General features: G+C 40.0%; 3 protein-coding genes across 3 annotated transcripts; 1 reads left to right on the top strand and 2 right to left on the bottom strand.

Moving 5' to 3' along the window:
• Positions 1–1,187: 1,187 nt before the first annotated feature.
• Positions 1,188–2,148, bottom strand: RB195_005974 (uncharacterized protein; the record flags this gene model as incomplete). Its single annotated transcript, XM_013440418.1, has 3 exons — positions 1,188–1,328; positions 1,784–1,915; positions 1,999–2,148. 3 exons carry the CDS (start codon positions 2,146–2,148, stop codon positions 1,188–1,190), a joined length of 423 nt encoding a protein of 140 aa, XP_013295872.1.
• Positions 2,149–4,774: 2,626 nt separating this feature from the next.
• RB195_005973 (uncharacterized protein) lies at positions 4,775–7,821 on the bottom strand (the record flags this gene model as incomplete). The annotated part of the gene is made up of 13 exons (XM_064178810.1): positions 4,775–4,780; positions 4,844–4,960; positions 5,544–5,603; positions 5,686–5,808; positions 5,895–6,008; positions 6,064–6,137; positions 6,197–6,324; positions 6,409–6,494; positions 6,626–6,684; positions 7,005–7,086; positions 7,151–7,269; positions 7,570–7,621; positions 7,693–7,821. 13 exons carry the CDS (start codon positions 7,819–7,821, stop codon positions 4,775–4,777), a joined length of 1,149 nt encoding a protein of 382 aa, XP_064035819.1.
• A 1,397-nt stretch (positions 7,822–9,218) lies between these two features.
• On the top strand, positions 9,219–13,732 carry RB195_005972 (uncharacterized protein; the record flags this gene model as incomplete). The annotated part of the gene is made up of 12 exons (XM_064178807.1): positions 9,219–9,296; positions 9,651–9,749; positions 9,809–9,931; positions 9,996–10,077; positions 10,147–10,219; positions 11,288–11,375; positions 11,782–11,922; positions 11,996–12,067; positions 12,119–12,262; positions 12,707–12,872; positions 13,057–13,131; positions 13,710–13,732. 12 exons carry the CDS (start codon positions 9,219–9,221, stop codon positions 13,730–13,732), a joined length of 1,164 nt encoding a protein of 387 aa, XP_064035818.1.
• Between the last annotated feature and the right edge of the window lie 47 nt (positions 13,733–13,779).

The following is a 13,779-nucleotide window of genomic DNA, read 5'->3' as shown; positions in this document are numbered from 1 at the left end:
AGTCGCTATGTATCTTCAAAGTTTGCAAATTTCAACGAGGAGAACTTAGGAATCCTAGTGATATAATGTTACGTTTTAATCAGTTGCACGGTAGTAAATATGTTCTCGTGAACTCTGTTACTCAGGGCTTTGGCGAGGGAACATCCTGAATTATTCTGTCGTTGACGAGAAGAACTGGAAAATTCTACTAAACTCTTGTGCAGGAACGAGGAAACGAATTATTATGAAGTATAGCTGAAATAGCTATAAATAATAATAGCGTATAATGTGGGGGGTAAATACGGTTAACTGTGCGTACGAAAATGGAAGAAAGATCGTAGGAGAGAGCTGTAATTTTAAACCACATTCTGCAATAAATGGTAGATTTTGCCGCTTCATTCAATCATTCTCGAACAGAAAACTTTTATTCTTTTATCCTGTATTCTCATATTCATTAATGAAAATCGAACTCTTTGAAACGCCATTCCTCTCTAATAAGACAGAAAAAAGAAGATCCCTCCAGAAAAAATCCTACCGAGCTGTCCGATAACAGGCAGAAAAAGATAGAGTAATACGGTGATTGACCACCGCATATAGTATTGACCAGTGTGCTTGATCGCTCGAAATTTCGTGGACCACGTATGGTTTGGCAGTGTACACCTGTATAAATAACGCATCCATCACGGTGGGGACATTCGATACTCATCCCAGAGTTGAGGAATATCAGCACTCTAAACTTCGAACTTCTCAACCGTCCCCATAAACCCAGTTAGTTTCCAATCGATTGTTATTCCTTCGCTATCCTTTACTCGATGATTTGAAAGATACCCAGATTCTCTCAAAGGACTGGAAGCGGTCTTCTTCAAGCTTTCTAACGCTCTCTGTCCTTGTTTTCCAAATTTTTCTCACAGCATTCAATTCTTGTTTTTTAATAACATCGTGGTTTGGGAACTGCATATATTTTCGTTCTTAGTATAACCAGTTTCTCCTTGGAAAGACGTGATCGAACCATGATCGTGGTTGTTCTGCTATCGATTGCTGGAAGTGATTTTAGCGACAACTCCTGTTCACTCGGAAAACCCAAAAATCTCAAACACATTTATTTTAAAAACATATTTATTGCCAAGTTCTCCAAGTATTTACACAAGAAACTCATCGTTGATATGCAAGCAGTGGGTTCAAATAATCGTCACGAAGAAAAAACTTAGTTAAATCTCTCCTTTGTAGGTGAATATGTTCTTCGGGGTCTCCTCAACTGTAACCTTATAGAGAAGCTTCGGCTTCTTCATCTGTACACGTAGCTTTTCCCAGAGGTAGATCGCCACATTTTCCGAGGTGCTGACATTGTGCTGAAATCGATTAAATGAGTGAAAGACAAAGATTCCTCTCCTTTAAGGCTATACACAAATTTATAATTTTTTCTGAGGTTTTGCGCTTCTGAAAAATGCTTTGAAAGGATTCGACAAGCGGTTATCAATTGTAATTGTTGTGAATTTCGTTGCATATGATCTACGTTTATTATCCATTTTCTGTGTATGAGATGAAGAGACGAGATGAGTTCTGATCGTTTGATCCTTTCATTGATGAATCGAATTCATAAACACTTGACTGGATGAGATCAAAGGAGTTTGCTGTAGGAACCCTAACCTATTCAAAATACTATTATTCGTTCGGTGTTTTTTATGGACGCAGTTGCTTGCAGTCCTCGCAAAAACCATACTTGCAAAATTAAGAAATGACTAATTCTTTGAAGTAGAATTCCTGACCCTGAGAAACAGATTGTACCATATGATCAGCTTCGTACCTGGAACCATTCCACATCCTTGTCCAGATTTTTGTGATCGACGGTGTCAAGAATTGTCTTCATATCGCTTTTCAGATCGGCCAGATCATAGACCATACCAGTTGTGGGATCAGGAATACCGCGAAGTTTCACCTGAACGTTGCCCTTTTCGTTCGTCATCTCTCCAATTCATAACTAGACTTACTACAGTAATAAATAATTCGGAATCACCGAACCTTCCAGACATAGTTGTGCCCATGTCCATTGGGATTGTTACATTTCCCGTAGACGGCTTGATTCTCTTCATCGCTGAGCTGATTTGAGTGAAGGCGATGTGCAGCGGAAAACGTCTCCACTCGTTCCATTGTGACCACTCCACGGACCATCGCGACTCTTTTCTTTGAATGCCACTCGTATTTCACAATGATATTCGTCGTTCAAAGGCAACACACCACGAAATGTGCGATGTTGGGAGCTCTTCACGAAGAGATGGGGGTGGGGATGCAGGTCCCGGGAATGGGAGCGAGCACGCCTATTTCCCCCTGACTGACCTGGAAAACGGCCTGGGAAACGTGCTTGTCGTTTAGATTTTCCTACGAGGCACCTGACCCCGCATCTGCCAGCGAGCAGGAGAGTCAACACAAGGAGCGCGCTGATTGTCCGCTTGCTGGCAAACGCGTGTATGCTTGCGTCCGGATACGTGGCGAGTTTTTCAAGTCTTTGTAGGGAAATTCGACCGCAAGGCTACTTCCCGCGCCCTCGTTCAGGACAATTGGGAGAAATTGAGCGTGATAGCGCTCTTACTCGTGATCTCCACGCCTTATCTGCTGTTTTTGGAGGGGCCCTTCGTGGTACTTCGTGGTACATCGCCTTTATGGTTTATGCACGGGTCGAAAATTAAAGCAGCTGCTTCTACTCTTTCATGAGATGCTCAATTTCTACTTTATGTTGCCTTTGCGATGAAAAGAAGAAAAAAATGAAAAGAATGACGTTCCAAAGAACACAGTGTCTGAGAGAAACAGTAGAACAATTTTAAGTGAAGTTTTAATGAACAGTGACAACTGGTAACATTTTAAGTGTTAGAGTATACAAGTAATTTTCTTTTTATACACTGCTTTCTAACCACGTTTTTCTTCTTTAAACTTCAGAACGTACGCGGAAGCAGTTAGTCTTTCCAAGCTTCTGCTCCGAGCTTGGAAAGTATGATTTATGATGGCAGTAGATTTATGGCCAAAAATCACGAAATGAAATTAATTAAGATATGACATAGGCCTTGAGCTCTTAAAAGGGCAGATTTTAAGTGAAAAAAGTGTTGAAGGAGTTTTGGAAACCAGGAAAAACTTAAAGTGCAATGGAAACTGCAAGGAAACGGAGAGAAAATGGGCAAGTTGTTGAAGTTTCGTATTGATCGTTTTACCTTGGCTAACTACCCCGTTGAATTGCTTGGTTAGCCAGGTGATTTTATTAATAATGTGCAATTGTCAGAACAGAATAGGAAATGCAATAGGAATAAAAAACGTTACTGGGCTGTTGGGAAAGGGGAAAAGAGTAGATTCATTTTCTTTGAATGTGAACGCCGCAAGTCGTACAAACAGCGTTCTCTAACGCCTATCATCCAGTCCAGTTGATAGGACGCCATTAGAAAAAAAGCGAAGAGATTAGCTGTACATTTGTTGGAACTTCGAAAATGAAGTCTCTATCAAAACAGGTTTTCGAGGATTAATTATTTAAAAGAAAAACTGTGCAACATCATTCAGAAGTGCGCTCAAGAACGTCAATTTTCGACCAATTCAACTAGTGATCATAGATATTTCGGTTCTTGAAAGATAAACGAAGAAACTCTGGCGTTCAATCAAAGACGACTGGCATGAAATGCTAATTATAAAAGTTTAGCGAAGACGAGCGAAACGAACGGATGATTGGACCTGGATCGCGTGTGAAACTTCTAGGTGTCAGCTTACATGAGTAACGTCAATAGGTGGCAGCCACGACAACTTCTCAATATCTATCGTGACGGAATCTATTTTTTAAAAAAATGGGAAAGAGATGTAAGAGCGATCAGTTGTTTCTTTGCTTCGACAATTAAAAATTTCAGCAAAAAATTGCACGAATCGCATCCAGAGTCTCCGTAGGAAAATTCTTCTTAGACGGAACTTCACTTATGGTTAATTCTTCTTGGAAAGTAATATATTTCTGTGTATTTATATGAAGAAATAACGTTAAATACAATTAAACGACCAATCAAGTAAATTCTAGAGTAACGATCGACTAAACGGAGGGATAAAAATCGAGTAAAGGAAATTCAAAAGACAAAAAACTAAGTGTATAAGAGGCTCGGGAAGTATTGAGCCGAGAATTTACTGGATCCACCTACAAGCTACAGGAATTCGTCCGTTGCCTCGATACTCGCAATGTCCATGCAAGTGCAGGCGGTCGATATGGCACCACCCCTCTCATTAGCATCATCGTCTATAATCCCTGCAGGTATGAGTATCGGCTTCCTCGCTGTATTCGATCTCCGACTTCTATTCCACCTACGTCTGCGATCACCACGGCTACCATCCTCTTCAGCAAATCCCTCACATCTTATCTCAGAAATCCACGAGATGTCCCGGTGCAGAATTTCACTACATGCTTCTTAGACTATAATAAATCCTTGAGTTATTGTCCAGAGCTGCTGTTTGTGTGGATAGAGTAGGATTACGGCATCATCGGAAAGCAGGAATTTTCAAGAAGCTATATTTCGACAGTTGAGATTGCTGAGTTTTGAAAAGAAAGTGCTTTTAACGACAAAATCCTTACAATACCACGCAAATGAGCAGATAATAGCCATAATTATACACTTCTCCGTTCTCGCTGTCATCCCAGGTATTAGCTGTTACAGACAACAGATAACTGCCTCACAAGGAATATCTCTTCTCAATTTTTTTTTATTGTCATTCATTTCAATTTGATAAAAGTGAAAATGGTGGAGATGGCAGTGACGGACTGCTGATGGGACGGAAGTGGCCATCAGAACTGAAAAAAGAAATGTATGTTTCTAAGCAGAAACTACGGTAGTAAGGTACTTTTTCTACAGACCCTTTCGAAGAGACACTTCGTCACATCCGAGCAAACATTTGCTCCGGCATTTGACGAGATTAACCTGAGAATGACGATGAGATCACGATCCACACTATCCTCGAATTTTTCGAATTTCTGGAATGAATAAGACAATATTTTTAGTTTTTCAGACTACGCTAGTTTTGAAAAACTTGTTAGGCTAAAAAAATAAACGGTTAATAAAATTTAAACAACAAAGAAGAAATACACTAGCGGTTCTACAAACAAATCTCTAATTTTCTTCCGAGACAGGCGTCCTCAAGGAAGCGAGAAGAACGAAAAAGTTTCGACCACGGCAGGATTCGAACCTGCAATCTTCTGCTCCGTAGGCAGACGCGTTATCCATTGCGCCACGCGGCCACGTCCATGTAGACATTAACGACTCACAAAAGGGTAACCTCGGAACTGAGCGCTTCGAGTATATGCTACAAGATTATGAGAATGCAAGGAGTTACAGTGCATATGCGCGAAACGACGGATTGAAGACGAAGATTAGAAGTAATTCAAGAAACCAGCACTATATGGATCGACACACAATTCTACACTTATAAAAAATCATGGTCAACGATCAGTTCTAACGTCTTCGTAGGGAAAAGCTGGAAAAGTTAATCGGTGGCGACAAATTCACATTCTTATGGCTTTATTATATTTTTCCAAGAATTGAGGCAATTATTCCTACCTTGATCGTATTTATCGAGTTGTCGATATCACCACTAATGAACTTTTTCTCGGATTCATCCTGAAAGCTGCTATTTTCTAATATGGTGAGAGCTCCTTTTCTTCTGGAGTTTAGTTGCTATGCTATCCTTATATTATCCGACCTTTGCATAAAAATGTTTCTGTCGCTGGATTCCTGCACTTTCGAGCATCCGTCTGACAAATGTCAATTGATCTGTTCGGGAGTACAGCTTCTTCACCCATAGGCAGAGATTCACCAGAGTTATCTTTAAACGAATTTGTTTGCCAAAGGTGGTTGCCGCAGTCGCATTGAAAACAAACAAAAAGGTTGAAAGGAAAATGGCTAACTCACTAAAAACAGAAGTATAAGCCAGTAGAACAAGACCAGGAAGATCTTCTCATTGAACATATTTAATGAGAGCACACACTGCACGGAATATCTTTGCAAATTACCTTTGTTTCTGACCTACGAAGAAATGGCATTCATAAAAAGGAAGCTATGTCGTTTCTCAGTATCTCACCTCAAAATCGCACATAGTGGATCTAGGGAAGAGACCTGTCGCCTTCCAGTCGGTGTTGAAGCCGAGTTTAAGGTCTGTAGGTTAAGATTGAAAGCAAACACTCTGTTTCCCTCGTAATATCCTCAAAACTAACTAAAAAGGTCTCCCCAATCGAAGCCGAGGAAGAGGTGAAGAACCAGGATTTGCAGCACGATATTCACCACAAACATTAACTTCATAGCGAGATAGTTCCATGACATCCAGCCTTCTTTCATTAGATTCCTTAAAAACACTGTAGAGGAAGACGCAACTATTTAAAACAGTTTGTCTTCTTCCATTAAATGAGGATGAGGTATTGGAACTTACTGAAACACGCTGCCAGCATTCTTGTAGTTCCGATGTGTTGCTCGATAGATGTGACCGGCTATTTTTTCTATGGCTAATTCTCGTTTCTAAATATTCACACTTATCTTGATTCAAAAGTTTTCCACTGAAGAAATGAAAAGTGGGGAGTTCGTTAATAGTTCGTTTAAGTTTCCAGTTCGCAGTTCTTCAGAAAGGCAACAACAAGAGAGGAACTCACAGCTACATCGTCTTTTGGTAACTCGCATGAGGCTCGCACTATCGCTCTCAGTTGAATTCCTGAACAGGTAGATTGTAGTTGAATAGAGATCTGGTGGGGGCGGAGGAAAAACACAACTATTTTACCAAACAGAATAAAATGTGCGGAAGAATTGCCAACATTTCGTAAAATTTCCAATTTTACGAAAATATTTGCTTATCTCTTCTACATATAAATGTCAGGAAAAACAGCGGCACAAGAGAAGGTTGCACAAGTTCAAGGAGCAGCGATTAGCTCCTCGTTAATCAGTTTAATTAAGTCACTTTAAAATAGAATCATGAAGGGAAAAACCCAATCATGTCTTCTTAGAAAAGAATGAGAGAGTTTCAAGAACACCAACCGGACCACCAATTCACAGATCTCCAGTAGATGTGTGGAAGATAGAAGCCGAATGCGAGCAGCACCAGTACAAATTGCACCCACTAAACTATCTAGCTTTGTTCAATAGATCTGTAGGAAAAAATGAAGAAATGTGAAAGGTCTAACCTGGTAGTACGGTAGCTCTTTTTCTCCTCTGTGTGGTACATTCGGAAGATCAGGATCGTTCAGCGGTACGTAGTAAGTGTTCTCAATGAGGCAGTAGTCTGTTGTGTATTCTACCCAACCTGAATAGTTCACTTTAAAGATGGTGAAATGAGGTTCCCAAAGTCTCCTTTTTCATTTCCCGAAGAATTTAAATTTTTTTCTTAGCCGAGAGGACATATGAGTACAATATCAGACATACAAGGACAATTCTTACAAGAACTGTTTCCAGAATCCAATTATCCCCCATGGAATTTGAGAATTGTCTGAAAACTGGCAAGAGGGGATCTATTAAGCTTGGAGAAAACCCTGGAGATTCACGGATATTTAGGGGCAGCTGTGAGCATTTGCGCACGCGTCCCTTAAGAAGCATATTGTCTGACCTCCTCTGAATTCAGCAGGTGTCCAACAAACGATGGGTCTACCCATGTAGATCTAAAAGTCAAAGATAAGGTCTGATGTTTGCTTCTGAATTCTCCTAATGTAGCACTTCTTTTTCGACCCACCTTCGAAGTGATAATAATACTTCCAAATGCGAACAAATACGCTGTGAACTGGTAATTGACCCTGTCCAGGAAGTCCTCCTCAAATCTTCTCGTGTAAACATTCGACACAATCCTCAACAGCGTGTCCATATTGGACTGAAAACAAAGGAGCTTTAGAAGTTTGAATTTCTTCACTACTCGAAGAGCTACTGATTGTATCAGTATTGCTTTGTGTGTGTCCAAAGCCTATTAGCTATGATAATGGCAGGAGAAAGGGGAAGGCCCAGTTGGCCTACTATCACTTTTGGCTCTTTGTAAACACTCACACAGAGACGCTATCAGTTCTGACTGGAAAATACAAAGCCATACTGAGAAGAAGTCACAATCCGGAGTTAGAAAGAGTTAAACAGTAAGTTGATAAGATTCGCACAAAAATTCTCTCTGTTATGGAGCTACTGCTTAGTTACACATGATCGGCATCACTTGGGTTTTGTTTTGATTTTTTGGCGACATAGAAACCTCCAGGTTTTTCCTTCAGTGATATCGGAGGATGAGTGATAAAGGTCAAGATGATGTATCGTCAACATGAAGCAGAGAGTCAAATACTGAATATTGAAAGCAGAAAAATTCATCCTGGAGAAATTCGAACAGGCTAAAGACCAGAAAGTGTTCTTGCCACAGTATAAACTCATATCAGTGCTAGTGAATTCTGCTACTGTGCAGGAAAGCCTAAGAACTTTTATAGTAATGTTTTTGTCAAGTTATCATGAGTGACGGTAGGAGAAGAGTGACATGAAAGCAATAGGTCCGCTGTAAAAGGTGATAAGACTAACATTCAGGTGAAAGAGAAATTCTGTAGACGGAAGAAAATAAAAAAAGCCACCAACATCGAATACGTGGGTGGTCCACCGATAAAGCTGGATGTGAACTGTAAGTTCAATAGTAAGTTCTAATTTAAAAAAAAACTACTTATTTCTGCACCAATTTTTTTTTTATAACCGATAGAAGTAAAACAAGAAACGATTAGTAAGAGGAAAATGAGCTGCTGGTGAGTGAATCAGCGCTTCCGGTAGGAAATTCCATTCACGATTCGAAGATAACCTTTCCTGTGCGCGAAGCACAAATTACTCATTACACGTGCTTGTACAGCAGCTTCAACAACGGCAAGCAGAGCAGCAACAACCAGTACAGTAAATATAGAAAAAATGTCTTTAAACAAAGTTATAAACATAAAAATTTATGTAGACCGTTTGTTGAGAGAAACGCAGGTCTCGTCTGCTAAAAGTAAGCAGCAGAAAGCGGTCATCGCTTATCGTAGCGTACATTTCCACTGGGTTATGCTCCTATTGATAGTCACAATTGCTGATAGTGTGTTCTGTACAGTGAGACGTCGCCTGCATCTCAACTGCATCAGATCACTTTGTACACAAAACAACATTTCGCTTCGCTCTCCTCTCTCATTCCTAAAGTAACTGAAAATTGCGAGATATGAGCTGTCTGAGCTGTTTATAGACTGTCTGACCCGCAGAGAGCAAATCACTGCTGCGATGCTGTCGAACATTCACAGTTATCTTCAGCAAGTGAAATCCACTCACGACGACGATTCGATCGATAGGTTGAACTATGTGAGCTTCTTCTCTATATTTTCAAGAAATCAACTCGAAGTTCTTAAAAACACTTATCAATTCACTCCTTAAGTGGTATTGTTTCATTTGCTAGTACATGAATGAGAAAACCCAGTTTTCCAATTCTTCTCGGAAGCTGTAAATGCAGTGAATAATCTTTATCGATAGATTTTTCATTGAAGCAGAATTAATCTAGCAAAAACTCTCATAGGAAGTTAGCTTTTTTTGCGCGAAGGTCGCACAGATGAAGTGGATCATGCTAATTTCAGCTTTCAGTTCGAATTTTCCTGCTCCAAAAATTTTTATTTCAAAATCTGTTTTCTTCTCAATGTTCTGTTTTTTTTTTGAGTCCAGGTAACAACGATTTATATGCTGCTTGGATTCGCTCTCACTTTATTCGCGAAGAATTATGTTGGTGAACCCATGCAGTGCTGGGTACCTAATCAGTGGACGGTCAGTTTTTTCACGTTTCGAATCTCTCATTCAATGTCTCAAAAAAGAACTTATTTTAGGGTGTATGGGAGGCTTTCGCAGAATCGTACTGCTTTGTTGAAAATACATACTTTGTACCGATGAATCAAAGTAATTTGCCGGCGGCACACACAAGAGAAGGAAGAGAAATGATCTACTATCAGGTAAGCATGTAGTTTCCCTTCACTTCTGTTAGGAAAATACCCGAAGAGAAATTCGAACTTCTAGTGGGTTCCCTTCATTCTTTCTCTGATGGCTTTCTGCTTCTACATCCCACGTGGAATTTGGAAAATCTTCTCGCCATACAGTGGTTTGCAGTTTTGGACCTTAATCTCCAGCATCGTTTTCGAGAGGATTGTTCGGAAATGATTGATTTTAGGCCTTGCTCTGGCCGATTTGATGACTGCGGCTCGGAAATCTGCGAAGACTGGAGATGAGGACAAACTGATCCCGTTAGTTGTGCAGTTTTTTTCTTGAAAATCTATCCGCACTTGGAACTCTGTAGTAAGATCCGTTCCAACGGATTACGATGTTATCCAACTTCGAGCACGCACCTACTCTAGAAGAAGAACGAGTTCCAGATCACTATTTTCTAAATTCATTGACTTAAATGAACAATAAAAATGAATATGTGGAATAATACATGGGGATTCGTCATGGATACAAGCATTATTCCAGTTTAATATTTTGCTACTACGCCCAAATAGTATTAATTGCAATATTACAACAGCATTTGGGTTGGCCTGACGACCACGTCTCGGACTTTTTTCGTCACTTTGACTTCGTCTTTTTGACCGTATTCTGTCAATCACAGCTCCCTCTCACTCCTCACCAATCTGTCTGAATTTGCAAAAGGTCTGTGGAACAATTCAGTACCGTTCCCGCTCTCGACAGTGCAACTCTTGCATTCAGCTCAAAAAATCGAAATCTTCGGAAGAGGCGGGTAATACGCGCTGTGTACCTTTGAAATCAGTCAGAGCGCGATCAGAAACAGTCCAGCTTGTATATGCCTTCTAGGTCGTATAGCACCATAATTCACCTTTCGATATTGGCAGCTGTTGGTCATAGAAACCAAGAGAACAGTTAGATCCCTACTAGATCTTCTGCTATCCAAACAAGTGGGAATCAACGGTAACTCCAGATCAAACTTATCCTGAAAAATGGCGCTTCAGTGGTGGACCTTTGATGCGGGTTTTCTACCTGCAGCAATAGATTATTCGTTGCATAAGAAGTGAAAGAGTGAAATGAATAAAATGAAAGGAATTTTTCTCCTCTACTTATTTTTCATGTTGGATCATTCGAGCGTCCTTGCCAAATTGTTCAAACTGGAGCAGTCAGATTCCTTAAGATTAGACTAATCTTCAACTTAGTGACCTAGTGATTGTCTCTGTTCATTTCAATGTTTGGGAATTCGCCATTAAGTATTATAATCTTCCTGAAGTGATCGTTAACTTAAAGGGAATCAAATTCTATAAATCTTTACGCATCCCTAAAAATATAAAACGTTGTTAGTGCTTCAGGTGCATGGCGACCACTCTTCGTAAAGCACCCAAATCAACAGTTCTTAAATACGGATCAAGCCTTTTCAATCTTTATATCGTCATGAAGGTTCGTAATTAGTTAAACCACCAATTTGAGATATTATTGATCTTTGTGTCAATGTGTACCTTCGGCGCTGGATGAGTTCAGCTCTGCAAACGCAGTGCACCTACTGCAATTCCAGCAGAAGAGGACGAAAATTCGTCCGTCAAGAATAGCATTTGTTGCGACGCGCTCTCCAGGTTCAACACATTTGGCGCCGGCTATAAGGGCATTCGTGGTTGCAAAACTTCTGTAGAACAGAGATGTGCGCAATTGTAAGAATTGCTGGGACAATTGTGGACTTGTAAGAATTTAAGATAGTTGCGTTATGATGGTATCGCATCGTTTGTAGCATTTAATAGTACATTTATGGAAAGATGCATACTGTCAAATCTGTATTTTCCTTCGCAGCTTCTTCATGCGCTTTCTGCAGGTGCTCATCTTCGCTAATTTGCTACTCCAATTCTTCTTCTTGAACCATTTTCTTGGCACGGAATACACATTTTGGGGAGCTGGCATCCTCAATGACATGTTCAGAGGAAGACAATGGCAACAAAGTGGACATTTTCCAAGGGTATCACACATGTTTTGTGTTTGAAGATATTTTCCAGATGTCTTTTTCGTACGCATATATTTACACCACACAGGTTGCTTTCTGCGATCTTACGGTAAGAGAGATGGGTAACATAAACAATTGGACAGTTCAATGTGTGCTTATGGTAAGTTCCCACATACTATTAATGTCCAAATGCCTAACCTAGGTTTCTTAGGTAAACATGTTTAATGAGAAGATATTCATCTTCCTGTGGTTTTGGTTTGCAATGCTCCTCGTCTGCACGGTTTTCAACCTCTTCTCCTGGATTCGCCAGCGATACAGCAAAGCAGCTCGAAAGATGTTCCTCTACAACGTTCTGGTGAGCTGATTATTTCCGACAGCCTTAGCGACGAAAAGAAAGACGAAAACGGATCCAAATAACTACGGTGGAAATAAATAAACAGGAAAAGTCGGTCTAATGAACTTCCTCGACTATTAAGTCGACTAATGTCAGGAATGGTTTGATTTAAGCTCTGCTCATCAGAGATCTGGAAAGCTAATTTTAGAGATTTCTGTCTAGTCAAACGAAGGGCTGAGTCAACTGTTACCCGTGTGTGCACCGAGACTTCAATTATTTATAGCATTACATTTACCTGCATTTATTTATTATTATATTATTTACTATTATTTATCTATATTATTTTAGATAGATAGACCAGAGCAGACTTAAGACTGGAATTTGGTGTTTTCCTTCTGCCATTGCAGTTAGGAAAGTTACATCGAGCTTCAATTGAACCTTGATACACTGAGAAATTGATTTCAGACCGACAGTGGTCTCGATACTACGGAAGCGGACAGAAATGACTTCTATAACGATGTCGTCAAGGACGACGGTGTTCTGGTTCTCCTCCTCCTCGACGCAAATGGTGGCCGACTTCAATCTGGCGAACTTGCGCATCAATTATGGACGTCGAAATTCCCACCAACAGGTAAGGATGGAAGTATTTTCACAATCAATGTGAACATTTTGTTGTAGCGGAAGAGGGGAAATGTTCTCAAAATATCGATTGATGTGGTTCCCATGAGTCTTTGTGATTATGAGAGCAAAACGTTCAGTTATTGTAGCGCCGTTTCACCATTTAGCAGAGCAGAGTATTATTCTGACAAATCTAGATAACAAAACGATCTCAATGGCTACTGATGATGGGGAGAATCTCAACGAACAAATTTGGAGCGAAAATTATCCAAGTGCGTAACTATTTCTATTTCACCTTTCAGTAACTGTAAAGCTTACCGATTATTGATTTTTCGGAAGCAACTTCTCCCTGCTGTGGGTACGAAGTTGAATCGATGATAATAACAAAAATATGTACAACAATTTCGTTTTTCTTTGTGAAAGAAAATTAAAATCGCCTCTCCTTCAACACCGAGTCCCACTACGCTGGTTCGTTGTCTTTGTGGATCTATAACAAGTATAGTAGATAGAAGATAGAGTGTTTTCCGGTCCTGCACAGATCTTTCAAAGCAAATGTCACAATTCTACTGTAGAAAATGCCTTCATCCACCCCGTGTCGGTGTTATCATGCACCTAAAATTTTGCACTATCAGTGGCCCTGAAAAACCTTATACCACGGCCCGATAAAAAAGGGTAGAGCAAATAATCTAGAAAATTAAAAAAAAAATAGAAAAGTCAATACACTCTGAAAAGATTCTTTAAATCCATCAAGGATCTTGACAAATGGGTCGGCAGAACTCCTCCTTTCTAAATTTATTTATTTTCCTATCTATTTATTTACCCACTTATTGCTTAAATTCACCTATTACAGATGCGCCTACTGCCAGCGAGTGATATGACTAGCTCTGCCCATAAATGCCCTTTGATGTTCTCCTAGAATA

Source organism: Necator americanus, chromosome I (assembly GCF_031761385.1).
Source record: "Necator americanus strain Aroian chromosome I, whole genome shotgun sequence".
Lineage (NCBI taxonomy): Eukaryota > Metazoa > Nematoda > Chromadorea > Rhabditida > Ancylostomatidae > Necator > Necator americanus.
The sequence above is the reverse complement of the archived record's forward strand: the minus strand, read 5'-3'. Positions and strand labels throughout refer to the sequence as shown.